Source organism: Penicillium pulvis (assembly GCF_028828015.1).
Source record: "Penicillium pulvis strain IBT 33274 chromosome Unknown contig_23_segment0_segment0, whole genome shotgun sequence".
Lineage (NCBI taxonomy): Eukaryota > Fungi > Ascomycota > Eurotiomycetes > Eurotiales > Aspergillaceae > Penicillium > Penicillium pulvis.
Window position 1 is genome coordinate 3328961 of NW_026643075.1, and position 27361 is coordinate 3356321.

The following is a 27361-nucleotide window of genomic DNA, read 5'->3' on the forward strand; positions in this document are numbered from 1 at the left end:
TCTGATTCTATCCGCCGTCACATCAAACCCAGCGGAGTCAACATCCGCCATTATTAAAGAGACATGGCTACCCCATCTAAACAAATCCAAAATGGCCCGGCAACTCCAGTGTACATCCTTCGGGGCCATGGGGCGCCAATACACGCGCTGGATATCTTCTCACAAAACCTGCGGCTCGTCTCCGGAGACGCCAACGGGTGGATTGTCATCTGGGATCTGGTCAGCAAACGGCCCGTAACAGTATGGAAAGCACACGAGGGTGCAGTACTTGAAGTGAAAGGATTCAACTATGGTGCCAGCGGCACAGAAATTTACACGTAAGATCGCTTTCTGAACATCGATGCTTACATGCTAACCGGATAAACAGACATGGTCGCGACCATAAGCTATGCGTTTGGAAGATTCGAGCAGAGGACGAAGAATTCCTTGATAAGACGCTTCCAGTCGATGCAGCTGAGGGTTCTGCGAAAAAAGGAGCTCAACCATGGCTGCTACATTCTTTACCTGTTAATGCGCTGAATTTCTGTGCATTTTCCATGACGTCCATCCACACAGCGGATAACTCATCTTCAGAACATGTCCAGACCGGACAATCAGCTACACCAAGGAACATCCTCTTTGCAGTTCCTAATGCGCTTGATTCTGGTGGAGTCGATATCTTCCACCTCCCATCCGAGCTCCGTCTCAGCACCATCCCGTCAGATCCTGCTGTCAAAACAGGCATGGTGATGGCCGTCAATATTTTCGTTGCTTCATCGGGTGATATTTATGTCGCATCCGCCTATGAGGATGGCCATGTCATGGTTTATGTTCATAAAGGACCTCTCACCGCGAAAGATTTCGAGCGTGAGAATATTGTCTCGAACCCATGGAAATGGGAGAGACTCTACGCCGGTCGTCCGCATAGCCAACCCGTTCTTTCGATTGATGTCTCTCCCAAGCGCGACTGTTTTATCTCTTCTTCTGCTGATGCTTTGATCATTAAGCACCCTATTCCGGGACCGGGGACAATTGGGGATATCCCAATTATCAATTATAAAGAGGAGTCGCCAATGAAGACGATGAATACAAAGCATTCGGGTCAGCAGGGTTTAAGGATACGCAGTGATGGAAAGATCTTTGCGACTGCTGGCTGGGATAGCAGGGTGAGAGTTTACTCAGGCACCACGTTGAAGGAGCTTGCTGTTCTCAAGTGGCATAAAGAGGGTTGCTACTCGGTCGCATTTGGGGAAATTAATCTTGAATTACAACAAGCATCTCCAGTCAAGGCCGACGGCCATGAAATGCGAGACGAAACCGAGGGGAACCAAGAGCAGTTGGTGCAAGGAGCTGATCTGTCACTTGCAGCCGTTCAAAACCAAAGGAGCATGAAGATACAACAGACACACTGGTTGGCAGCTGGGTCCAAGGATGGAAAAATTTCATTATGGGATATCTACTGAGCGAAAATAATGCTAATGCTTTTGTACAATAAATAAGATCAAGCCAGGTTGAATTCGCTGGCACCGGCATGCTGTTCTCTCATCTTGGCCCTCATCTTCCGTGCTGCCTCATCCGTATTCGTAGAAGGCATATCGTCGGCCTTCCTCTTGCTGCCAGCGGCGTTATTCCGCGCCGCCTTGAAGTCCTTCTTCGTGTCTTCCTTTCCTTGACGCAGGCCAGGCACATTGATCTTACCAGGTCGATCACGCAGGGCAAAACTCTTAGCAAGATGTCCCAGGTGAAGTTCCTTGATGTCAAACATGCTCCGCTCAGCAGCAATATGGGTTGCGTAGGCACGGACGTGCGACTGGAATCCGCGACGCGCCATTTCCAGGTACTCAGGGTTATCAAGAGCCCAGCGCTCAACATCCATCTGCCAGTCGGTGGTCTTCTCCTCCCAGTTCTTGCTCGTTGATTCGGCGGTGGCACCGAAACCACGCTTCAAGATTTCATTGGCGTCGGTTCGGGTCAGAGCTTTGCCTCCGTCGCGGTAGCCACGCTTGAGAATCTCAACGTAATTCTCTTCACATCCGGGCTGGAGGAAGATGCAGGCACGGCCGTCGCGACCCAGACGGGCAGTACGACCGATACGGTGAGTGTGATCATCAGAGCTGAATGCGGGGTCATACTCGATGACCAGGTCAACGTTGGGAAGATCCAAACCACGAGAGGCAACATCGGTACAAACCATCACTGATGCTTCGCTGCTCTTAGAAAATGAGCCTAGGGTGGCGGTTCGAACATGCTGCGGCAGCGATCCGTGTAGTCGGTGAATGGTGACAGGATTTGTGGAGGTGGAGAAGGCCTCCGCAGGAGCGATGGTGCCGTGAGGAGAGAGCTTTTCGCGTTCTTTCTTTTCTTCTTCTGTATTTTCGTTGTCGTCTTCGTCATTATCTTTAGACTTCGAAGCTCTGACGCCGTACTTTCTGGAGAAAACTTCAAAGAGGAAATCAACTGAATCGGCACATGAAACGAAGACAATAGCCTTCATGACAGAACCCTTCCGAATGAATGTTCGCTTGAGGTAGGCAGTCAATGACACCAGACGTAGCTTCGCGGGCACGATGGCATAAGACTGCTTCAGTTGAGCTGGCACGCGGAAGCCTTCTTCTTCATCTTTGCCGCGAGAATTCTCATCTTCATCGGCCGGGTCTGCTTTAATATGGATGGCGTCCTTCAAACTGATCTCTCCCAGTCGCTGAACATTCATCTTCAATGTAGCCGAGCAAAGAACCGTAGTCCTCCGGGTCGGAACACCGGGTATGCCGCTAGTTCGTTGTCTTTCATCAAGCTTTTTGACGATACCCTGTAATTCCTCCTCGAAACCCAAGTCCATCAATCGATCACCCTCGTCCAAGACCAACCATCGGACATTACTGACATCCAGGACTCGTGTGTTGTCTAAATGATCTGCCAAACGTCCAGGGGTGGCGACCAAGATATTAAGGCCTTTCCTGAGACGAGCCTTCTCGGACTTCTTTTTCTCTCCACCAATGACAGTACCACAAACGAGCCAGTTCGCGCATCGGAGAAGATTCTCCAAAACGACAGAAATCTGCTTGCACAATTCGCGAGTTGGTGCAAGAATAATCGCGAATAGACCACTGTCTCGATGAACACCTTGTCTGTCTGGATGAACGCCCTGTTGCTGTGCTGCCTTTGAGAGGGCCATGATTCGTTCGACGAGAGGAAGCAAATAAGCAAGGGTCTTTCCAGAACCAGTCTCGGCTTGGATAAAGGCGTCGGTCTCTTCTTTCAAAAGTTGCTCAATTGAAGCCTTTTGAATCGCAGTCGGTGCCTTCAACTCTAGTTTGGTGAGCAAGTGCGCCGCCAAATTGGCGGACAGGCCCAAACTTGTAAAAGTATCGATACCATCCACCAGAGCGGCGTTGGACGGCTTCGCCTCTTCCACATCTTCCTCCGGTTTGGGCTCGTCGGCGGTCTTAGAGTCAGGATTGCTGGTGAATAACGATGAGGCAAATTGGCCGGGATGCCGACGCGGCTGTTGTTGAGAGTGTGATCGGTGATTAGGTCTGCCCCCCTCCGAAGAGTTGAAATCGCCAGTCCTTTGTCGTTTCACAGGTCTGTTGGCAGGGACCTGGATCTTATTGGGGTTCTTCGAGTCGGCATTTCGTTGACTTGCATTCCCATCGCCGGTCACCTGGTGCTGGGAGCGCTTCTTGGCTGAGAGACGGGCCCGCCATGTGCCTCCCTTGAACTTGGCCTCGGGTTTGATAACATTGTCGCTAAATGCGAAGTTCAAGAGCATACCATCGTCGGCCATGATTGAAAATCGTAATACCCGTTAATCGGGCTGCTTGTAGCGAGAAAAAACTCGACCGGGAAAGATAAGTTCCTATCGCAACTTTTTTCTGCCGCCAAGAAATGGAATATCGCGGACCGCCCTACGTTCTGCCCCACTTACCGCCTTGTAGCTCATAGAATCAAATGCTTTTGGTCATTATGCTGCTACCTCAGATGCATGTCTATTTATATACATAAATGCGATGTCCGTTTTCCTTCAAATTAGGCCTTGGGATGAAGGATCAAGTTGTCAATCAATCGCACTGGGACCTTGCCATCACCCAGTCCACAGTCCTCACCTGGCTTGGTCTCTTCCAAAGGCGCCATCTTCAAAGCTGCACTCAGGACACCTCCTTTAGCAGGCTCGACGAAATCAAGCTCTTCTAAACTGTCAGGGTCTGCCAGAGAGATATAGTCAACCTCAAATAGTGAACGTTCTGTTTTCGAAAGAGCTTGCTGTTCAGCGAGCACCGTATCCGTCACACTTCGTGCAGCTCCCAAGATATCTGCGCGAGAGGTCTTGCCCGCTAGGTAAGCTTCCTCGGCAGCCTTGAGTGCCCGATAAATGGTAAGTCCAACGGCACGTCTGCGTTCGCCGAGATAGACGTTACGAGAGCTCAGCGCTAGCCCAGTGGGCTCACGGGTCGTATTCACGATTCGCACCTCGGTTCCGATATGAAAATCCTGAACCATTCGCTTGATGACAACAGTCTGCTGCACGTCTTTCTGACCAAAGTATACTCGGTCCGGGGTGGTGGCATTGAAGAGCTTCATACAGACGGTCGCAACGCCTCGGAAGAATACTGGTCGAGAACCACCTTCTAATTTGGTCGACAAGGGGGTGATTGTAACGAATGAGCCATGTCCATCAATCTCCGAAGAAGGCGGAAGTGTAGGATACATGACTTTGGATGTAGGCGCAAAGATGGCAGTAATGCGGCCTGCCGTCGCCCCAGACTCAGTCTCTGCTTCAACTCGAGCGAGCTCCTCATTCAACGCTTCCAATTTCTCCACATCACTATCCCATGTGCGGGGGTAGCTGGAAAGGTCCTCATTGACTCCAAATTGAGTGGGGTTGACAAAAATACTGACAAAAATGTCGGTATTTTCGCGGGCTGCCTGGCGGATCAAGGAGATATGTCCTTCGTGAAGGGCACCCATAGTGGGAACAAAGCCCACCGTGCGGTCATTTTTCAATAATGTTCGGCGCAGTTGGCGGAGAGGAGGCACGTCACGGAAGACTTGGAAGGATGCGGGTTGGCGGAGCTTAGCGGCTGTGGTCGCATCGGCAAGAAGGGACGATGCCGCGGCTATGAGGAAAAAGAAAAAAAAGTGAGCACAGCTTTGTGGGGTACTGATATAGTTCGAGACATACAGGAAAAGGACCGCACCCGCTTCACCCAGCGAAACATAATGTAGACGTGAATGGCAACAAATAGCTTTAAAGTTTCATGGAGCTAACTTCGAATTCCCATGACCAATTGATCAGATCATGGGCTACACGTGACTTTACGCCTCGGCTGTGGGGAAGAAAGCCCCCGTGAAGTCATTCCGGGGTTGATCACCCCCGTTTTGTTGGGATTTATTTGGAGCTATGGCCCTGTCCCGCATTTTAGTCCCATTCTTTGCTCCATTTGAACCCTGAGCCTAACACATGCCCTTCAATGAATCAAATCCCCAACCCATGATCTAGACAACTTCCCCCGCTATCGCGTCCCTGACTCGTGTACATCGAATATGCCGCCTTCTAAACCGCCCGTCGATGAGCACTCCGCTCCTGACCTGGAGATCGTTGGAAGCCAGCTCACAATCCATCCTTCTGGCTTTACGGGAGGACCTGAACCTCAAGATGACCAAATCACCGAACGAAACCTCGTGCGCCACATGGCGCGCTTCCGCGAAAACCCCTTCGAGTTCCTTCGAGAAGTGAGCCTATACATGTCCGGAACAGGCTGGCGCGCGTATGACGAGCCCATTGGCCAGCCAGTGTTTTATTCGGGCTTCTCCGAACGAATGAAATCCTCCATTCTTTCGAGTGACATGCTGCAGGCGAAAATTCGGGAACTGGCGTCTATTCGAGTGACAGTAGAAGAGAAAGAGGGGCTGATCGCGATTGTAGAAGGCTATACGCTGGATGAAAAGCGAGCTCGTCGCCGGCATGATATTGAGACCAGTCTTCGAGAAGTGGTGGATAAGATGATGGACGATATGATTTGTAAGATGGAAAGCAAGACGTTTATTCGGGGCGCATACTATTTATGCACACAACTTCTTACGCGAGCCTACCACCAGGGCATTCACGTGTCCAGCGAGGAGGTCTTGCGATTGAGGTCGGTTGCTGAGACCGCTGCTAAGAAGAAGCAATCGATCGTGTTCTTGCCCTGTCACAAGTCTCATGTGGACTATGTCTCTTTGCAGCTCATTTGCTACCGGCTTGGAATAGGCCTTCCAGTTGTTGTTGCGGGCGACAACCTGAATATTCCGCTTTTAGGACCTTTCTTGCAACATGCCGGTGCAATGTGGATTCGACGCAGCTTTGGAAATGATCCACTGTACCATACCGTTGTACAGGCATACATCGACACACTCCTGAAAGACGGCTTTAACTTCGAATGTTTCATCGAAGGAGGTCGTTCTCGGACAGGAAAGCTGCTTTCTCCAAAGTTCGGAATTCTAAGTTTTATTGTCGACAGTGTGTTGTCCGGCCGGGTGGAAGACACGATCATTTGTCCGGTCAGCACGCAGTATGACAAGGTTATCGAGACTGAGTCCTACATCAGTGAACTTTTGGGACAACCCAAACAGAAGGAGAACCTAGCTGATCTTCTTTCGTCATCGTCCGTCCTATCCCTCAAGTTGGGACGAGTGGATGTTCGCTTCCACGAGCCGTGGAGTCTGCGTGAATTCTTAGGCCAACAAATTACGCGACTCAATATGTCAGATCTGGGCTCCAATCAGAAGCTGGCTCACGATGAGCGTGGGCGAATCCTCAGGACTCTGGGCTACCGCGTGCTGTCTGAAATCAACGACGTCTCCGTGATGATGCCAACTGCGCTTGTCGGAACTGTGCTGTTGACTCTTCGTGGCCGCGGAGTAGGCAAAGGGGAGCTGGTACGACGATTAGACTGGCTTAGTGAGCGTGTACGGGCAAAGGGTGGTCGGGTCGCTCATTTCTATCGCTCGCCAACCGAGATGGTCGTCGATCGAGCTCTTGATGTTCTGGGTCCCAAGCTGGTCGGTGAAACTCCTGGCCTGGCAGAGCCGACCTACCATGCTGTCGATCGCTTCCAACTGTCTTTTTACCGCAATATGCTCATCCATCTGTTTATTACTGAGGCTCTGGTCTCCGTTGCCATGTATACAAAGATCAAGCAAGGTGGCGGGCCCACCAATCAGCGGATCGGCTACGAGGCTTTGAGAAATCAGGTGTCATTCCTCTCCCAAGTATGTTTTTCAATATCCCACCTCATCCCAATAGCCCTCTAACACAAATCTCACAGCTCTTCCGTGGCGAATTCATTTTCCCACCCGAAGGTCTAGCAACAAATTTAGAAAATACGTTGAACTGTTTGGAGACCGATAATGTCATCCAAATTACTCGTGATAGCTCTGGAGTCCTAGAGTATGTTGAGCTGAGTGAAGCTGAGCGTTTGTGTGGTCGTGAGAACTATGATTTCTATTGCTTCCTGATTTGGCCCTTCATTGAGGCATCGTGGCTCGGTGCTGTATCTCTGCTTGGCCTCACACCACCCCTTGACGGCCCTCAAGAGATTTGGATCAATGTCAAGAAAGCACAGGATAGTGCACAACTCGTGAGTAAAAATATGTTTCCGGGTCCCTTCAGATGACTAACCAGTCCCAGCTTGGCAAAACGTTGTACCACCAAGGAGATCTCTCTTACTTCGAAGCTGTTAACAAGGAGACACTCAAAAATTCCTATCAGCGATTCGAGGAAGAAGGTATTATTCTCGTTGCTAAAGTCAAGGATTCAAAGGCTGGCCCAACCCTGAGACTTGCACCAGAGTGGACACCGGAGAGAGATCCTCACACAGGCCAAGTCCTGCCTCGCGGTCGGCTGTGGGACTTTACCGAACTTATTGCGCAGTCCCGTCGTGAAGGGTAAGTCTATGAATATCAGCCTGTCGAATGATTGCTAACTATCCTGTGTAGCAAAAACCGTCGTGATGGTGCCACGGTTTCGTCACGGGTCTTGACGATGTCTGATATTGTTGGGCGACAACTCTTCCAGAACGCAGCAGCGCCAGCACCTACCGATATATCCTCAAAGCAAATGCGTCGAAAGGCTATTGGGACGGACTCCAAGCTTTAGGCGCTGCTTCTCTTATTGAAATTCTCTTCCGTTGGCTTTGAAGAGCTTTGCTTCTACTAATACGCAGCTATGACGGATGCTGTTCATGATACGATACCCTTTCGTCAATTCATCCACCAGCTGCACACTCAACATACTGTACATAAACCATTACTTTCTGTTTGATACACATATGCGAATGAATTATTTGATACGCTCAAACGAACTTAGCTGAGAATTCCCTTGGAAGGAATTGAGGCATTGCTATCATTGTGAATGGGTTCGATTTCCAAGCCTCATTCACCAAATCATCTCATCCATTTGAAGGTCCATGACAATATCTATATTATACTATCTAGTGGATTAAGTAGATCCACACACGACGGTCTAACAGCCGTGGCCCACAGTCACGGACTCAGACCTTGTACCATCGCCAACACCGCCAACAGCCTCAACAATCAACGAGTCACCCTTACGAAGCGAGTCAACGACAATGACAGTTTCGAACCCATTGCGCACAGCGGAACTCTTGACTTCGGAGTCTGAATGGATCTTCCACGATTGCACATCTGTTGCACCATTCCAGCTCACATACACAGTAGACTTATCACCATTGCTGGACGGGCAAGCCACTACATCCGGCTTTGTAGAAGGCTGACCAACCCAGGGGTATCGGTAAGCACGGTATGTCTGCATGGTATTGTCATAGCCAAAGCGGGCACGCATCACAATGCTGCCATTTTCATCGAATTCCTCGATCTTCGGCGTAGCACCATGGTCCTGCAGGATGTGACCGTTACCGAGCGGCTGGTAGCTACCTTGCGACTGAGCATACACAGGCTCAGCAGCATCCCAAGTTCGGCGCTTGAGAGTGACTTGTTTCGAGCCTTGAAGTTCAAGCTCCAATACCATGCCCGTGGTCAATGATGAGCTTCCTGTGAACTCGGTGTTGTCGTTGTTGTGGAGGCCAATCGTCACGCGCTCGGCGCTCTGTGACTCGAAACGCGCATCGTGCTGGTAGCAGAAGCTGGTGTCTAGACTCAAGTTGAAGTCTCCACCGGTGCGGCCCTATCGATTATATGTGAGTAAATTGTGCAAAGTGGAAGGATGTAAACAACATACGTGAAGGTGCCATGTAATAGTACCATTGGGAGCCAGGAAAAAGAGACTGCACATATAGCGAGATGACACAAGGTAAGAGTCACCATACTTGGCAATTGAGTTGAGGTGAGGATATCCCCACGGGTCAGTTTGGTTAGCACCAGAGCCGGCACCAGTTGCGCCGAGCGGTGCGATATCGTTGCTCATAGGAAGCTCGTTGATATGCTCATATGCGCTCCAACGGAACAGAATTTCGTTGGTCTTGATATCAATCTCATAGACCAGGCCATCTTGAATCCAGCCGTCTTTGGGTCCACCGACGGAACTCAGATCAGCCTGCGTGACGTTGACGGCAGTCACCAAGATTGTTCCATCATCCGTGAGCTGGCTCTCATGAATATCAATGCAAGAGCTGAAAGACTCTGAGCCGTATGAGGTCACAAAATTCTCAGCCTTACAATCAACAGTCACCCGGTGAATCTCGTCATATGAGCTGTTCAAGATACTAATGTGTCCGAAGCCAAAGCCTTCAGCGACGAATCCTTCCCAGTAGACAATGACTGATTCACCATTCAGCTTCTGGGGTTGAAGGGCTGAGTAGTTGCCTTCTTGTCCCTGCCACACTAGCTGCCCGTCGTCGGAATAGATAGTAGGGTACCCGTTACCTCGCAATATATCATGTGGTGAGATAAAGAGGTATCCAGGCTCCGTCTGGCCCATCTTTGTGACATTGAGATATGGGGTCTCAATTGAGGAGCTTTTGTATGTCTGCAATGGCCATAATGTTTGCGCTGTGGTGACACCAAAAAAGCCCGCAAGAAGTGTCAGCGCTCGAGGAATGCGAGCCATCATAGCTCCGCCTTAATGGTAGAGTAAGTTGAGATCTAAAAGTTGCAATAGAAGGTTCTTGCCCAGCTGTCAATCTAGCTTACAATCACACGAACAGATGTGGGAATGGCTTAATTTATGTTCCATATTCCATACCTCTTGAATATCCACTCACTTCCAAGGTTGTGGACCCTCTTCTCCCCGCAATTTTACAACAAGATGCCCGGACCTTGGAAGGTCTGCTCGGCAAAGGATCCGCATCTCCTCCACGTCCCGATTGAAGAAGCTTGGGTATCTGGAAGCGAGGATCTTGAATGCGGAAAAGGTGCGGGCGCCGTCCCCGCACTGCGCTTTTTCAGTCCTAGTGTAGGCTGTTCATTTGTGCTAGCCTATTTTCTCTTTCACTCCCGTTATTACAGCATTGAATGCCGGGTACTACGGCTATTTGAGTTCATCAGCTTGCGGTATTTGTTTTCATGGGAAGCTACAGCGGATATCAGGTACTATAACTCTAGACCACAGTCATCATGCTGCCATGATTGATCAATTAGAGCCAATATTTACAGATGCCAAGAGATTTTCAGTATCCATCTAGGCGAGAAACTTAAACAGTCGGCATTAGGCAAGGATGTACAGTAGGAGACGACCATACTAAGCCGGTTTACCCCTGCTGTCGGATAAGCCGACGTCATCCGGTTACCACTTCAAAAACCCTCCCAGATCGAGTTTCTTTACGAGCTATTCCTCGTGGATTTCTACTAAGAAACAGGACCCATCGCGGAATGATACCTTATTCAAGGTCCCTCAAAGCTTCAAGGAAAGTCAATTTATAATGAACAATGACATCCTTCCATCGGACGTAAACAATATCCGGGGCTTCGCACCGCTGTGGGGCGAGAGGGACAGTGGGGATACGTAACCCCAGCTTCCCCACGGAGAAGAAGTCCGGGGTGAAATTAGACAGCTTGCCGACAATTGCGAGACCAGGCCTACCGGGTTCTCCAGAGGGTCTAAGAAAGCTCCAACATTTGCAAGGTGATGGCAGAAGTGCTCATCCCACACATAAGCGATTATTCGGGATTTCCATTTCGCTTGGCTTGAATCATTGAAGAGGCCCGTTCCACTATCCGAGCAAGTCCCGGCAATGACATCGGCAATCACTGCTTAGCGGTTAGGTTTCTCTGGGTGTGGGGTAGCATCTTCCTAAGGGCACATTTTGTTTTTAAAAATGTGCCTTAAATCTCCTCAACCTACGTACTGATCTACACGCATCCTTCAATCTTGAGCCATGGATGATCATCTGGCGCGGGAATTATGCTCTATGATTCTATGACAACTGTATCTTTCTCGCTTGCTAGATTGTTTTGTTTTCTCTCGCTGTTTGTTTATTGACGCATTAATTCACCCAAGGTAGCTGTTCCGTTTGAACCTAATATCCAGGTAGAGTATTCATAGATCCCGATATTTATGACGAAACATTACATATTTCAATTCATAGTATTCTTGTGTGGTCAATATAGGGTTAGATGACGAATTCGGCAGCTATATGACAAATTTCGGGATTGCTAAATGGCTCTGACTTTGAGCTTGAATACAATCATTGATTTCTCATCAATGTAAATTGCATAGACGAAAGTATCCTATGCTCATTCAACCTTGAAGCCAACACAATGAGTCTCAGGTGAGTGACCCGTGGCCCATTTTCAGTATGTTTGGGGGAGGACGACGGTGAAATGGAGGAGGAAAGCAGCTAGAGATGGAGGATATGGACCTGCTATCAACAGCGAAACAGTGTTTCACTTGTGGCTTCTTTGTAATCTTATCTGACGATTTTTTCCCCTACTCAATGCCAGCGAGGGATAACGGACATTTAAACAGCTTTATGCTACAGCGCTCTGAAGTCGGATGGTTGCTCAACCGTCTATTGTAAAATAAATCTGTCGAAATATGCTCTACAAAGTGTTCAACGGTAACTGCTTTCATTGTGAAAGCAACAGTAGTTGCTAAGTGCTTGATGACTCGGGTAGTATTCTACGACTCCACTTACTTCCATTGGTTGCAAATCTAAATTCCATGCTCTCTCAAGCGTAGAAACCTGTAGCGCTAATGATATTGCTGTATGGGGAAAATGCGCGGGATAGGATGATCCTGAACATCATGTTGATGTTTTATCAATCAGAACGACTGATCATGATTGATGGATCCCGGATATAAAGTATGATCTTGAGAGAGACGTGTGTTACTAACTGGGATGCGTGATCTTGCAGTTTTGACGCTTGGCGTGGTTGGTCGATTCCGAATATCAAGTGTGATCTTTGGGATATAAAGTGTGATCCTGGGACACCCTCACTCCCTCCCCCAGGTTATAAATACCCTCATCTTTCCATCTTCTCTTCCTCTTCCCTCTTCCTTCCTCCACCTCTCTTCTCCACCAAGTTTCATCTTCCACTTTGAACTTGCTTCTTCCACTTTGAACTTGTGTGTTCTCCCATCAATCCATCAAGCTCATCCTCCTTGACTCTCTTGTCGTCACACCACAGCAACAACGTCCTTGTTTACATTACTTCTTCTATCCTTGATCAATATGTTGTGCCTTTCATGCTTGATGGCCTCACTCCTTGTTGATTTCATCCATCAAAATCACAACAACATTTTGTTTACATTTACACTTCATGAGTTGATTCATCCTTAATCACTCCATCCACCAGCAACATGCTGTCTCTTCCATCCTCCAACATGATGTTCCTTGCATCCATCATTTATTTATGGCTCTATCCATACAGGTATGATCTCCAACACTAACATTTTTTGTTTTTATTTCCCCCCCATCCCTTCTTCATGCCACTCTTCCAAACTGTTCCCTGCACATTTAGTCACAACAGGTTTCACTTTACAGGTCCTTACTCCTCTTCAGACCTCAGCCGTTTCGCCCGAGTCCAACATATCTTCCGAATACAAATCAGTCAAACAACAAGTGGTGTGGAGGCACAAGCCACTGGTCAACAACAACGGGCATGCGGTGAAGAAGCACCGGCCAAAAGAAAAGAAAGAAATGGAGAAAGGAAAATGGCAAAACAAAACAGATTCTTCTGTTGATATTGCTTTCGTTGTTTATGTTACGTGATACTTTTATGTTCCCATTGATACTGCTCGATCTGTCACGGATGCTGAGAATGACTGATACTCTTGTGTTGTTATTGCTTTTTGATCGCCATGACATGCGTTACTTTCACAACACTTGCCTGCTACTGCGTGCAGCATTCATGGATATGAGAACACAATCTCATCCAACCTTCCAAAGCCCTCTTCATCCACGTCTCCTTTTCATTTACTTCGATCGCTTGAAACCTTGGCCTAACCACCTGCTCCATAAGTACTCTATCCCATTTGTAGCTAGATCGGAAAGCAGGAATACTGAAGAGTCCTACATTTAATACCGCTGCGAAATCTCAAGTCTCTGATGATTGTGATTTATGCCCTTTGCTGTAGCTTCGAGAACATATTAACGATTTGAATTATTTTGGGTGCTAGGGTTGCCGTGGGGTAATACCCACTGGGCAAAAGGCTCAAGGGGCCCCTGCAGTATTCGTGGTATAAGCACGGCCTATCAGCATGGGGTATCTACGTAATAAGATGGCTTTGTGGCGGGCTTTGATTGATGTGGATGAGTTATAGAATTCCAGCATGTGTAGCCGTGGAGACCTTGAGAATCGAGCTCTTGAAAAGGGCTACTAATCATTCTTTCTCGTCTAGAAGATATATTATTACCGTATCACATACTCTTTCTGTACACTACTATCCTGGCCATAGCCTTATGCAACGAGTGCATTGTAGCTGTGCAGCTTAGTAGACCTTGAAGCCACCAGGCATCAAAGTCTGGAACACACCGTTGGGGTCGTACTTCTGTGCGATCTTGATCAACTTCTGGTGGTTACCCTCACCGTATCCAGGGAACATGGACTGGAAGCCAGCTGAGTCACCCATGTAGTTGAACGCATCGTACAGGCCAGCCTTTTGAGTGGCATTGTTGATAGCGTAGGTGGTCTCCTCAACCCACGAGGCGACAATATCATCATAGGCCGATCCGATCCACTCGACGACCTCAGCGTAGCAGAGGTACACCTTGGAGGAATCCAAGCCCAGGGCGTTTCCGCCACGAGCCTCGGAGGCCTTCATCCAGTCGTAGCCGATGGGCTGCCAGTCCAGCTGAATGGTGGAGATGTTGGCAGTAGGGATCTGAGCGTACAGCTTGGGGAGCTGGCTGAAGAAGGTAGAGTTGATGATGCTGATACCCTGGTAGAGCTCAGAGTAGGTCGTTCCCTTAACGGTTCCGGCAACGAAGACATCGCTATCCTTCATTAGCTTTGTGCAATTTAATGAGGGGGTGAGTCTTACTTGATGCCATCGACGACCTCCTCACCAGTCTCGGCGGCGAATTCCGCAACGGTCTTGAAGGCCATGGTGCTGGCAATAGTAGGGATGTCGGTGAAGGGCTTGAAGATATCGGGGAAGGTGGCATTATCGCTGTCGTAGAACAGGATCACAGATGCCAGAGTCGAGTCTCCGGGAACCAGAGCGGGCACAATGTGGGACTTGGCATCATAGATGTCGGATGCGTATTTCGCGGTAGCCTGAAAAGATCAGTTAAGTTCTTGAATGGTCCGGAATTTGAATTAACTTACCGCAAGGAAGCGGTCGATATACTTAGCCTCGACAGTCCAAGTGCCAGCCCACACCTTGCGAGAAGGAATGGTCTCCATGTCAAAACGGGTGACCATACCGAAGTTGCTGCTACCTCCCTTCAGGGCCCAGAACAGGTCCGAGTTGTTCTTGGTGTTGGCCTGGACAATCGTGCCATCGGCCAGAACAACCTCGTAGTTGACAACGGTAGTGCAAGCAAAGCCAACCTGGTTACCGTAGAAGTTGACACCTCCGGCGAGAAGCAGACCGGGGACACCAACGGGACCGAGACGGCCACCTGCGGCAGTCAAATTGTACTTGCCGAGGTAGGCATACACATCCTTCCAGCTGTTTGGGGTCAGTAAGTTGTTCCGTTCACTTGTTTAGAGTGAATATGAAGACTTACCGGTAGGCAGGGCCGACCGACACGATCGACTTATCGTGGTTCAACTCCAAGGTAGTCAAGTTCGACATAACAACCAAGACACCACCATCGATATTGTTAGAGCCCTGCAGAATGTTAATTTCCCGATTCAACCTAAAGGGGTACTTTTGTTCTGCGGAAAGCTTACCCGGATACCCATGTGGCCGCCACCACGCAAAGCAAACTCCGCATTAGCGGCAACAAGCGCCTTCAGACCCGTAGCCAGCTCTTCGCTGGACTTGGGACGGAAGACACATCCTGGAGCCATGATCTCAGTGTTCGACCAGAAGTTCTGAGCCTCGTAGTCATAGACATTGGTCTTGGGAAGGAACACGGCATCACCCAGAGGCTTCTGCAGCGCCTTGCATCCAGCTCCGACAGACGGGGAGGTTTTAACGGCCAGAGAGTCGGCGGTGACAGCAGCCGCGGACGCAGAGCCCACTAGGGACAACAGGAAAGAGGCCACACGCATGATGCAGGTTTGAGAGTTGCAGACGGACAAGCAAAACAACAGACACCACGTGGGAGAAGGATCTATTTAAACTGACAGCCGAGCATTTTAGTCTGGGGTGTGCCCACCAACGGGCATTGCTGGAATAGGCATCCTCGCCTGCCGACAACGTTAGCTTAGTTCCTTCTGGCCCGCTTGGCTCCGGTTTTTGCAGAGTAACCGGGAACAATTAGGCCGGTGGGGCTTCATCCACTTAGCGCGATGGAGCGCGGAACAGAACCCATGGAAACGGGATTGACATCGTGCACGTTGAGATGATCTTTGTTGAATCTGAAAATGGAAGAGAAGAGTATAGATTTGCATGACTTGCATGACTTATATGACTTCCTTTTTCAAATGAAACGAGAGCAAGAGGCACGAAGTTACAGTTATGCTTTTGCTTGAATCGTGGTTGCTGTTAGCGCCACCCGCCAATGATTCAGTCAGGGGTGTTGTGTACCAAAGTCCGTCGGGTCTGCCGGATAGACCCACTAATACCATAGAACTCTATCGAAGTAACTGTTCAAGTCCATTTTGCCGATGTACTAATCATATGTTGGTATTAGTGTTGATCATGATGTCTACAATCAAATGTACATTTTGCGCCCATAGTAGGGACGCCTAATTAAGAGACTATCAAGCTTGAGGCTTCTATACAATCACCGCCCCGCAGTGGACGAATTCTCTATGTCAAATTCCACCGTCCGAATAATGCCATCCATCTCTTTTGGAGTGCCGGGGTTGTTCAAGGACAATATATGCTCTTCGCTATCATTATCGGCCGCGTTTCGAGATGCGGTGAGCGTAGTGGAGTATTGATGACCGTGGTTCGAAAAGTCGGGTTGTCCGCTTCGTGGCATTGAGTTCAAGGGGTGTGCTTGCTTTCGAGATTGCGATCCGTAGTATCCACCAGCAGAGGATAGACCGAGGAGACGGGGAAAGTATCGCCGGACGAAAGGTCGAATGGCTGTGACGGAGCCACCGAAGATTCCAAGGTTGAGCTCGATCGTGCACCACATCAGTGCATCGGTGGTAGTCCCTATATATTGCCAGTTAGTCTTTGTAGGAATCTACAATCGGTGTAAGTGCTTACATGTTAGATCAGTGCTCTCTAGAAGATTGTATAAGCTGGCAAGGCGAATGCAGCTAACAATTCCAACACTGTGCCGATGTTAGCACTAAACAAGGCTTCTCGAGTCAAGTTTGAACTTACAAACATCCCATTGCGAGTACCGCGGCAACGGCAATCTTTTGCCGTATTGGCATTTGCAATGGACGGATCCATGGTCTGCAAGAACATTATTAGCCCCCGCGTCAATCCAAAGAAAACACAAAACATACATCGGAACAGCGACCGTCGCGAAATCGGTGAAAATACCCAAACCGGCATTGGCAAAGTAAAACACAGGTCGGTTCATGCAGTATCCGCCTGTAATTGTAGAGTCCCATGATTTGGCGACTGGGTGACAGCTGAGCAGGTTGGCTAGTACACTAGCGATACTGTACCCAGCTGCGATGAATACAAATGTCCAGACGGCTATATGGAACTTTCGGCTAGGGAAGATCCGGAGGTAGAACACGAGAACGGAGCATTTGGTAAACCCAGTTGCTGCGCAGTAGACAATGGCGGCGATGAGGTTCAACTATTTGAGATTATACGTTAGTTAGCGAACTGGGGATTCTAAGAGCAAGTGGCTATGCCAACCTTGTTGAACTGTGGTGAGAATTCAGATAGAGGAACATCCCACATGTGCTTTCCAAGACCCCAATTGAGCACTGGTGAGGTTAGTCTGGTACTTTGTGCTCGCAATCAGCTTCACTTACTGTCCAATGTCACTCCAGTCATAACACATGATAGGATCTGTTAAGGCATATGTTAGGACCGAACCTGGAGGGACGCGGAAATTTGATCGCAGAACATACGAGAGCCGCAACCATCAAATCTAGAAGATATTGTTAGCGAGGCTCAAATAGTCGAGGATAAGTAGCAATACTCACAATCATCAGCGCGGAAACTCCGCACGACGAACAATCGCGTCCATGTTCGCACTCCAAGAGCAATGACAGCCAACGGCAGAAACACGCAGTTCACTACCAAAAACTTGGTACCAACATAGTCCGGGTTAATAAAATTGGACGTTTGACCTGCAGGCGGAGACCCAGCCGGGATAATTGTATCGTTGGCCATGGCCCTGGCTCAGTTACGGTTGTCCATCCACAACTGAGGGGCGAAAGCGGCGATAAAGAAGCTGATGGGGCTATAGAGGGTAGTAATGTCAAGAGTGGTCGAAAGTCAGCGGAGACACGGAAACCTATTTTATGGATCCCGCAATGTCAAGAGGCATCAAGGTTCCAGGGTTTTCTGGGAAACCAAGGTGTGAGCCGTGTTTGACCATTGAACTTTCAACACAAACAACATTCTCATTTCCCCAGTACATTATACACTTTGCTAATTTGTTGCCCGAGTGGAGACTAGTCAATCTCCGCTAGTATCGTCGACCGGAATGCACCATCGGTTCAGGAAAAGGTCCGTCCACGCTATCGATCCTTTGGGATTAGATTATACTCCTTATGGGGAATTTCTCTTCTTCAACCTCGGCAATGAGATAGAATGCGGTGTGATAATGGCAGGTCTTGGCGGAGAACGGCGGAAAAGGAGAGGACGACATCTCCTTGTAAGGCATTTGAAACCACACCTATGCAAGAAACAAGGGATGCGAATCTCTTCCCCGTGCTACAAAACTCACCACCTACTTATTGCCGATGCGCGTTGATCATTGCACTGAACAAGGCAGGGATAGGCGCGCCACAAACTGGAGCAATTTCTCTCGATCGATGCGAATCCGTGTTCTCCGCTTCGACTTCTACGGCCGAACCCTAATCTCCACAACAAATTGCGGATTCCCTCTCAAACGTAATTATTTCGCCTGGAGTTGAATTATTGATCCACGGCGATCGTCGCTACATTATGTCGGTGCGCCCCGATCAACATCTGATATCGATTTGACGACGATCGCATTTTATGCCATTGTTTGTACGAAGTATAAATGGTTCAGATTGATGTCGGAGCAGATTGTCGGAGCAGATTGACAAATAATTCCCACCGACAGCCATTTGGGCGGGTAAGGTCTCGACGATTTAAAAACGCCCCCAAGACTTGGCTGCACTTACACATTGGAATCAAGGTGCTTACCGTCTTCTATTCTGTGGCGCTTTTTCGGCAATCGCTCCTAAACATTTTCTTCTAGAATAAACACCCCCTGTCAAACATCATGCAGGGGTGAGGTCTATTGTTCGTATGGGTGGTGGCGTGGGTGTGGCGTCTATTGATTCATGGTTCAAACCCCGGTCCCGAGAACTCTATCATATGCCGGTTTATTGGAAGCACTTTGAAGATAGTAAACAAGACCTATGGTCATTCACACCCATAATGCTGACAATTACAATTGAAATTGGAGGTGTGTGGTGGTCTTAGACTAGTCTACGTCTACTCCCACATGGTATCCACGTGGCATCATATTCAACTGCGCGTGGACGGACGCCCCGAAAAGCAGTCTAACTTGAAGAAATCCGTTCAAGCAGACCAATTCCCAATTGATAAGTTACATTGCTCTTTATGGAAACGGCATTCAACCCAAAACAGGAATAAAAAATCGTCAGCCCCCCTCTGTATATTAAAACCCCCACTACCTTGAATGACTTCAACGCCGGACTGCTCTTAGTCGCATTCTAAGGCAGAATGTGGCTGTTTCTAGCCCCAATCGCTAGGCTGCAGGAATTGCACGCATCGCCTGTAGCCGACGCTTCCGGTTTTTGGATCACACCATTGAGCAAAAATAGAACGGCCATGGCAGTAAACACAAATTGCAATTGCCGGGAGGAAGGAAGTTTGTAAGGATTCACAGTAAGGGCGGAGGAAAAATGTCTCTCAATGGCCGTTGATGATTGCCACCATGGCTCAAATGATGATCATTGATCCTCAAAAATCCATGTTCGGGAATAAGACTTGGAAGTGTGTTGCTGGATTCTGACGGCGTGGTGTCAGGGTGATCAATTTAACGAGCATCACCCATCATTGGACGCTTTCTCATGAGGCCGGCTTCCAAGTTTTGTTTCAGAAGGATCTCGTTTTTCAGTCTTTGCCTGAAAAGCCGTTGCGAGACCGTTATTCAATTCCAGGAAACTTTATGCGCTATCCGACGATCAATGAAGTCCTTTGTTCCATTTAGGCATATCTCCGGGCTATCACCAGCCCTATGTATCTTTCTCAAACTGCAATGGCCGCTATTCTGAATTGTGCTACCAATCTCCCAAATGAAGATAGGGACTCAAGATGAATTCTCACCTGAAGTCCGAAGATCCCCAAAGTCAAACCCTCTGCCCCAGGTGTTTGTTGGAAACAACCATTGTCGCATCTCGTTACGCCTAACAATTGGGTCACACAACAATCGAAGCTACATTGTGAGGAAGATATATGGAAGATATTGCTTCTCGAATATGGAGATACAGCTCCACAATGCTACATTTTTAGACTTGACGACAAACCGCCTAAGTACCGATGGCAAGAAATGAAATGCCCAGAATGATACACACATAGCCCCGCACGTGAAAGCCAGGTATGATGTGGAAAGGTCGCAACAGCGTGACGAGAAACACATGAAACGGCGGAGGAAAGAAAAAAAGAGAATATGGGTATTATGTTCAAATGAATACAACCACATTATTGTGCTCACATTTGCATCCGCTCGTCCCCATCCATATCTTCGCTGGCGCCCAGTGCTCCGCCAGGTATCCGGCCCTCGTTCAGCTCCTTCTCCAGCCGTGTAATCTCCGCCATACTCTTTGCCTCGCGAATCATCTTCTCCACGCGCTTCCGTTCGGCGTCTGTGAGCTTTACCCGGATCGCCTTGTCGGTTGAGGCGTTGTTTGTCGCTGCGGCTATCGAGGCATCAAATGTCTTGGACTTGATGCCCTTGATCTTCGATGCAAGGGCAGACGGTTCCTCGAAAGTTCCGAATAGCTCCTTTGCCTTGGCGCGCTCGACATCCTTGACTTTCTGGTAGTCGAAGAAACGCAAAGAAGGGACCGTCCAGATAACCCAGTACCGGTAGTTCTGTAGCAATCTGTTAGACACGCGAGCAGTTCTGTGCAAATATTGAATCATACCTCTTTCCGTGTGACGGGGTTCTCAAGCAGAGTAAGATGTGTCAATTTTGTGAGGGATCGGAGCGAATCGAGATCCGCAAGCTCGGACAGATTATTTGAAGTCAGGACGAGGGCTGTCAGGTTGGGCACCGACGAGCCTAGAGAGGATTGGATGTGGCTGATTCTGTTGCGCGCCAGAAGTAGTGTGTGAAGACGAGGGAAGAAGGGGAAGTTTCCGAGCGAGGAGAGGTCATTGTCGGTGAAATCAATGGTGTCTTGGTCCTGCGGGTTGTCAGCACGCGACTTCTTCCCCAACTGGATAGATTGTAGCGGATGCATCTCTGCACTTGAGGAAGTGGCATCGAATAGATCGCAATAATAGACTCAACTCACTTTGGCAACACCCAGGTTCTCAATTGCGGGGATCTTGTGTCCTATACGACTCAACGCATAAAGACGATGTGAATGCAGCTCTTTCAAAGGTGTAGTATCTGTCCTTTTCAGGTACATGGGTTATAATGAAACGCACCTCTAAGATCCAGCTCACGGTCTGTAAGCGGATTGATGTAGGAAAGGGAATTCTGAATGAGCTCGACGGTCAAACGCATTGCGACGGTGGCTGCAGCTGAACTTGGGGATGGTGAGGCGGACGAGGAACGCAGGCGAGAAAGTCGATCGCGATGGTATTTGCCAGCTGATGTAGAAACAAAATAAACTAAGTTGTAAGTCAAGAGAAAGCTCAATGGATTGGAAGGCCTGTCGCAAGTTTCTCTAATCAAGACTAGCTTGAACCGCAGCCCTTTCTGCCAGGCGGTGTACAAATCACCACTATCACGTGATTCTGTACACTCAAAGGGCGGTTGAAGAGGCTAGATGAGGCCTATTGATTTACATGGGATCTAAATACGGGGAGTGTAGACTGTGATTCGATAAAGTTTGAGCAATGTATTATTCTATATCCATTAAAAAATTGCAGTAGAGTGCTAATGGTACACAGCCATTACATCCGAATCGCCCGGATCAGATCGAAGCACCGAAACAAGTGTACTCCTCCAGAGTACAGGTTTGAATATTGTACCAAGAATTGAAAGCATCAGCTGCTACACAGCAACACCTTGATGAATATCTCCCAGAGTATAGGGAGAGACAGAAAAAAAGCAGTGGACTCCGGTTAAAAAGATGCGATGCAGGAGGGAAAGCAAAATGTGTCGCAGTTCACAAGGCATAATTCAGTTGAGGGGGCATTGCATCAATAGCATTAATCATCGGCAAGGGGACTCAGGATGGGCGATTTCTGATGAAGAGATCGTGTGGGACTGCCAGCTCTAGAACGTCGCCCGTTTGTGGTAGGTCCCAGAGCGATAGGAGCCAGGTGATCCCGACTCTCAGTCCGCACCACCAAGCCGGCCCGATCCATCGCAATGCCTGATCCACCACTGATGCCCAGACCAATAGTACCCGATGAGCTGTTGTCAAGGGTATATTTCAAACTAGGAGTGTTACCACTGCTGCCCCAGCTGGAAGCCCGCTTTGGTGGACGAGGGTTCATCCCATCAACATCAGAAGCACGGCCTCCATCTAAGTCGCTAGCATCAGAGTCAACTCCACCCAGGTCAAACTCTTGCGCACCATCCTCCATGACACGCTCATAAGAAGGAGCATTGCGGTTGAGGAATGGCAACATGCCGATAAAGGGTCTTCGTTTCTTCGGGTGGTTGGGATGAGACGGACCCCCACGGCGAAGGAGATTATTGATGTGGTGATAGATCCGCAAACGACGGCTGCGACCGCAAAGGAAAAAGGCCGCCACAACGATGATGAATAGAAACAGGAGGAGCCCAGGAATACGGCGAGGAGAGTCTCCGTCAAACAATGAGTCATGCCAGTGCTCGCTGTGGAAACCCTCCGCATCTGGCACAAGCTGCACGCTGGGGTATTGGAAATCCTCGGGTATACCGGGAATATTGCTACCAAAACCAACAGGCAGTGCTGCTTCATTCTCCGTGGGTACCTGAGAAGAAGCATATAGGACCATCTTGCCAAGTGTCCAACTGACTTCGGTCGAGTCAATCTTGTTCACAGCCTGGAAAGCATCCAGATAGCCCTTCTCCTCGCCATGGGACAAGACTTCCTTAGTTCCGTTGTGAGAGGAACCTGAAGTATCTTCCAGACCAACCCTTGGGATCCCGATGCCATCGTGTAACATATTGATGATCCACGAAGCCTTGAAGCAAACTTCGTAGGCCTTTTCATGGTCTACTTTCTTGCCCCACTGCTGTGTCTCAATCCCTTGTTCAATGGAGTCCCAATCCTGAGAGCAGAAGATTTTAACCCGCTCTTGGTACGTGTTGAAGTCGTATGCCTTGTCCTTGTAACCCATCTCGAAGATCTCGTGGGTTGTATGCCAGTACTCGCTGATACCGATGAAATGATTCACGTCGAAATCAATGGCCGGGACGTGAACGCCGTGTAGGAGACACGGGGCATCTGAGCAAGGTGCATCCTTATCCAGCAAAGGGAAAGTTTGGCGTAGACATTCATCAAACCTACCAGTGCCAACCAAAGTGGGCCCCGTAAGACTTCCTAGCTGTAGTTCCTTGCCATCCAAGGTCGTGCGCAGACCATTGGGAAGGCAAGGATCCGGTAGTTCTTCAGTGCCTGAGCCCATCGCCGCCTGCAATGCTTCGACAAAACGGCGTCTAGCTTCATGAACGCCAAATTCCAGCCAGGATGTCACAAATACTCGATGCTCTTGCTCAGACCCATCGATATTCCGCAGTCGTAGCAAAGTCAAATCATTCGCATGTTTTTCAGTCTCGGTCGCGTTCGGAGCGAAGGCAATTTGGGCGGATGCGCCACCCATATCCAGAAAGCCATAGGTATGATGTCCCTTGCCGTGGTCATGGGCTTGGGGAGAGTCAAAAGTGCCCATTAAGTAGTTGGTCGCAATCCATCCGTATAGTCCCTCCGTTACACCGGGAATCACTTGAATATGAGCACCGCAGTCTGGTAGCAAGAAATCGGTGTTCGCACGTGCGTAGGAGCAGATCTGATCGAGAAGTAGTTGTCGTTCCAGGTTTCCCAGCAGACGCATTCCGGCCGTGGCGAGCAAAAAGATTGGTGTATCATTCGCATCCTCGTCAGGTATAACGCTCTTGGCGTGTTCTAGCAGTTCTGCAAGGTGATCTGGGCCGATGGCATCGGGTCGATTGGCGAAGGAAGAAACACCTTAAAAACGAGATCAGTCAGTCAATGAAAGTTCTTGTGCTAGGTTCCTCCTTCGAACTTACCGGGATGAATCTTCTTTACCCATTCCTCCTTGGTCTTGATTTCTGGGAGCGATTTTAAGTCGTCGGCATCAGCCTTATGGCGCGCAACGACATTGCGCAGCCAGCGATACACGTGGACACGGGTCCCCTGTGTTACAAGTTAGCGACATAGTCCATGAAGATTGATACAGTATTGCTCCTTCAAATTAGACATACAGACGAACCAGCGTCCAGGACAACACCATATCGCCCTGTGGGGTGGATAACATGTCAGTCAATCTGGGCTATTTTGGGAACGGACTAAACCGCAGGTACAGAGAACTTGCAAACTTACATTTGCCCATTTGACTAGTTAGCGGTATAGCATGACCAGGAAAACGAGAGGTAGACGGCTCCTAAGAGCAGAGTGAAGGGCAGAGTTGAACGAGTGACGGGAGTAACGGTTGTGAGAAGAGAAAGAGATAAGGAGTCTTTAAATCAGAGACGCGAGGCACGGCAGGTAATACCGGGCGTGACGGGGGGCGAGACCCGCTCTAAATTGCCAGTATTGTACTAAATATGGGGAATGAGGAAGGCTGTGATCCGCATCTGGGAAGGTACAGTAATATTACCATGCATGACGAACCCTGTAAAATACCACCTGCTGTTCGATTGCGATTGTACGATTTTCCCTTTTTGCCTTTTTTTCTTGCTTTTTTTCATGACACTTGACGTCGTCTCTAAGTCTCCACTCCAATGACAACGGGTTGATACTCCACTTTGTGTTTGTTTCCTCCCTATAGAAACTTCACGAAGGCAATCACATCTGCACAAATACACAACCAAGACAATCCTCCACGGAACACGGAACTCTGTTCCAAAGGATTCGTCACCCCGGAATGTTATCCCGTGGCGTTGCGTCTCGATAAGACGTTGGACTTTGCCCTTCCATCCCCAACCTTACACCTTCCTCTTATCCCTCCGCACTAGGCCAAGCTTAAGCAGGGATTAGACAAGTCTCCGTCTACGTCAGCTCTAGGACTAACAAGGCCGACCACCCTGCATCGTGATACGCCAGCCTGCACCAGCGGGCTTGGCATCCCCATATTGACTATCGCGGGGCTGACTCTTGTGCGACCAGCATCCCAGAATAAAAAGGGATGGGATTTCCCCAGGGTCTAATACATAACATTGAGCCTGTCGCACTTCAAATGTGACCTATGTCGCGATTTCCCCACTGATGTTTTACGTTGATTACAGGACTCTGCAGAGACTTTTTGTTTTGCTTCGGAGGGATCTTCGGTCGCAGCATGCAAACCCCACCTTTCAGCCTCCGGGTTGATTCGTTCCCGTCAGCCCGTGAAAAGATGATTGGCATGATCTGTTCACATTTATGCTAAATTGAGAATGACACTGACACTTTACACGCGGCCTCTGGGCACACGGACCTGGACCCTGTAGATGACCCTAGTTACTAGAAATCCTTGGGTCCGATCACTTTTGCAGGTGCCTCGTTCACCACACTGGTAGTACCTGGTGACGATGACGCAAAGAGATCGGCTAAAATAACGCGCTCGCCAATCTGTTCGTCCACAAATTGTGCCCGATCTAATCCAATCATTTCCGCCTCTTCATGAACTCGGAGCTGCATGCCCGGGATCCATTGCAGGATGTAGAGCAGGATGCATGATATGGTGAACGAATAAACGCTGATGGCGCAAACCTCCGCCAATTGTTTCCCGACCTGCATCCCGTTGCCATCGATACCACCACTGGCCTCGGTCACGCCGTCCAATGCAGCAACCGAGCTCGATGCAAAAATACCTGTCAGGAAAGCCCCAACCATTCCACCGATTCCATGTAGCTTAAACACGTCCATCCCCTCATCAATGTGCATCCAGTTATTGATGTCTTGAAGTAACGCACACACAATGCTTGTAATGAACCCAATAACCGCAGCCAGCCATACAGAGACAAATCCGGCTGCCGGTGTAATTCCCACGAGCCCTGCGATGGCTCCCTGGCACGCTCCCACAACGGAAAATTTTCCCCGGGTCTTAATCCAGTCTACCAGTACCCATCCCAGGATGCCGGTGCATGCAGCTGTGTTGGTATTGAAGGCTGCGAGCATGGCCCTGACGCTAGCATTGAGGGCGGAACCACCCTGGCATAAATGTCAGCTATATATACCTCAAGTCCTCATTTATGATAGCGAACTCACATTAAAACCAAACCACCCAAACCAGATCAGTGTCGTACCAAGGAAGACAAGAGTGGTATTGTGAGGCTTCGCATGTGAAGGCTCATCGAGATGCTTGCGCTTCCCTAGAACCAAGGCATAAGCAAGCGCCGACCAGCCCGACGCAATATGGACCGGCCCGCCGCCCGCAAAATCCAAGGATGGCAGATTATACAGCCAACCGTTACTGTTCCAGGTCCAACAGGCAACCGGACAATAAACAACGGTGGCCCAGCAAAAGCTGAAAATCAACGAAGGTATCATATTGCCTCGCTCAAAGGCTCCTCCCACAACAATCATCACCTATGAACATCAGCATATTTACGCAGCTCATTCGAATATCTAACTCACGGTGCAGGCACAGAAAAGAAGCTGATATAGAACGAACACAATCTCAGGCAGGACGGCTGATCCTGGCGACGGGGCAGCCATCACACCTTTCAATCCGAAGTTGGTCAATGTTCCAATGAAAGGGCCTGCATCACGGGAATAGGCCAGTGAATATCCCCAAAATATCCACTGGAAGGTAGTCCTATTGAATCATGGATTAGTACCAATGCGACTGTATTGCAGAAGGGCACGTCCATACACTGCGACAATCATGAGTGACTGGAACAGCAGTGTCAACGCCGACTTTCTGCGCGCGAGACCGCTGTATAATAGTCCAATTCCTGGAATGATCAACCAGACAATGAAGCCGCAAAATACAATGTAGACGTAATTCCACTCGAATCCCTGATATTGGACGTTCACATCGACTTTGGTCGGGTCGCCGCCCCGAGGGGTGGAGGCATTGTATACAGGCTATGTTTGGCGCTGTCAATTAACGTGTTGTTCTCTTAGAAGGTATACGGCATTAATATATACCTGTGTTAGGGCCATTTTCGAAGACTAATCTTCCAAAAATTTTGCAGAATACTCTACTTGGAAGATAATAGCATTTAAGAACTCCTCCACTATAGCTACCAAGCCCCTTAAGTCCCGAGTCCCCCCGGGCCCCCAGTGCCGAGCATCTTATCAATCACTACTAAGAGCCAAGACCGCCATCTCGCGTTTGTGACCCTGGAATAAGGGAACTCGATGCTAATCCATGGTTTCTTGGCTAATATCG

General features: G+C 49.0%; 11 protein-coding genes across 11 annotated transcripts; 3 read left to right on the forward strand and 8 right to left on the reverse strand.

The window, feature by feature from the left end:
* Window positions 1–63: 63 nt before the first annotated feature.
* On the forward strand, window positions 64–1442 carry N7503_005530 (WD40 repeat domain-containing protein; the record flags this gene model as incomplete). The annotated part of the gene is made up of 2 exons (XM_057065077.1): window positions 64–317; window positions 368–1442. 2 exons carry the CDS (start codon window positions 64–66, stop codon window positions 1440–1442), a joined length of 1329 nt encoding a protein of 442 aa, XP_056922820.1.
* A 38-nt stretch (window positions 1443–1480) lies between these two features.
* On the reverse strand, window positions 1481–3766 carry dbp7 (putative ATP-dependent RNA helicase; the record flags this gene model as incomplete). The annotated part of the gene is made up of 1 exon (XM_057065078.1): window positions 1481–3766. One exon carries the CDS (start codon window positions 3764–3766, stop codon window positions 1481–1483), a length of 2286 nt encoding a protein of 761 aa, XP_056922821.1.
* Window positions 3767–4008: 242 nt separating this feature from the next.
* N7503_005532 (pantoate--beta-alanine ligase PAN6) lies at window positions 4009–5198 on the reverse strand (the record flags this gene model as incomplete). Its single annotated transcript, XM_057065079.1, has 2 exons — window positions 4009–5096; window positions 5162–5198. 2 exons carry the CDS (start codon window positions 5196–5198, stop codon window positions 4009–4011), a joined length of 1125 nt encoding a protein of 374 aa, XP_056922822.1.
* A 325-nt stretch (window positions 5199–5523) lies between these two features.
* Window positions 5524–8116, forward strand: N7503_005533 (lysophospholipid acyltransferase family protein; the record flags this gene model as incomplete). Its single annotated transcript, XM_057065080.1, has 4 exons — window positions 5524–7230; window positions 7287–7598; window positions 7649–7905; window positions 7957–8116. 4 exons carry the CDS (start codon window positions 5524–5526, stop codon window positions 8114–8116), a joined length of 2436 nt encoding a protein of 811 aa, XP_056922823.1.
* Window positions 8117–8482: 366 nt separating this feature from the next.
* N7503_005534 (arylsulfotransferase family protein) lies at window positions 8483–10048 on the reverse strand (the record flags this gene model as incomplete). Its single annotated transcript, XM_057065081.1, has 2 exons — window positions 8483–9163; window positions 9218–10048. The coding sequence occupies 2 exons, from the start codon at window positions 10046–10048 to the stop codon at window positions 8483–8485; spliced, it is 1512 nt and encodes a 503-aa protein (XP_056922824.1).
* Window positions 10049–12789: 2741 nt separating this feature from the next.
* Window positions 12790–13148, forward strand: N7503_005535 (uncharacterized protein; the record flags this gene model as incomplete). The annotated part of the gene is made up of 2 exons (XM_057065082.1): window positions 12790–12807; window positions 12921–13148. 2 exons carry the CDS (start codon window positions 12790–12792, stop codon window positions 13146–13148), a joined length of 246 nt encoding a protein of 81 aa, XP_056922825.1.
* Window positions 13149–13867: 719 nt separating this feature from the next.
* Window positions 13868–15600, reverse strand: N7503_005536 (FAD-binding oxidoreductase; the record flags this gene model as incomplete). The annotated part of the gene is made up of 5 exons (XM_057065083.1): window positions 13868–14372; window positions 14420–14655; window positions 14707–15052; window positions 15111–15214; window positions 15277–15600. 5 exons carry the CDS (start codon window positions 15598–15600, stop codon window positions 13868–13870), a joined length of 1515 nt encoding a protein of 504 aa, XP_056922826.1.
* Window positions 15601–16277: 677 nt separating this feature from the next.
* N7503_005537 (uncharacterized protein) lies at window positions 16278–17806 on the reverse strand (the record flags this gene model as incomplete). Its single annotated transcript, XM_057065084.1, has 8 exons — window positions 16278–16657; window positions 16712–16779; window positions 16832–16906; window positions 16960–17261; window positions 17324–17394; window positions 17443–17479; window positions 17542–17561; window positions 17617–17806. 8 exons carry the CDS (start codon window positions 17804–17806, stop codon window positions 16278–16280), a joined length of 1143 nt encoding a protein of 380 aa, XP_056922827.1.
* Window positions 17807–20347: 2541 nt separating this feature from the next.
* Window positions 20348–21371, reverse strand: lea1 (U2 snRNP complex subunit LEA1; the record flags this gene model as incomplete). Its single annotated transcript, XM_057065085.1, has 4 exons — window positions 20348–20731; window positions 20785–21045; window positions 21157–21197; window positions 21293–21371. 4 exons carry the CDS (start codon window positions 21369–21371, stop codon window positions 20348–20350), a joined length of 765 nt encoding a protein of 254 aa, XP_056922828.1.
* Window positions 21372–22021: 650 nt separating this feature from the next.
* N7503_005539 (putative nucleoside diphosphatase (Ynd1)) lies at window positions 22022–24376 on the reverse strand (the record flags this gene model as incomplete). The annotated part of the gene is made up of 4 exons (XM_057065086.1): window positions 22022–23991; window positions 24054–24180; window positions 24249–24283; window positions 24367–24376. 4 exons carry the CDS (start codon window positions 24374–24376, stop codon window positions 22022–22024), a joined length of 2142 nt encoding a protein of 713 aa, XP_056922829.1.
* A 1109-nt stretch (window positions 24377–25485) lies between these two features.
* N7503_005540 (ammonium transporter) lies at window positions 25486–27132 on the reverse strand (the record flags this gene model as incomplete). The annotated part of the gene is made up of 5 exons (XM_057065087.1): window positions 25486–26175; window positions 26233–26553; window positions 26602–26782; window positions 26840–27054; window positions 27118–27132. 5 exons carry the CDS (start codon window positions 27130–27132, stop codon window positions 25486–25488), a joined length of 1422 nt encoding a protein of 473 aa, XP_056922830.1.
* Between the last annotated feature and the right edge of the window lie 229 nt (window positions 27133–27361).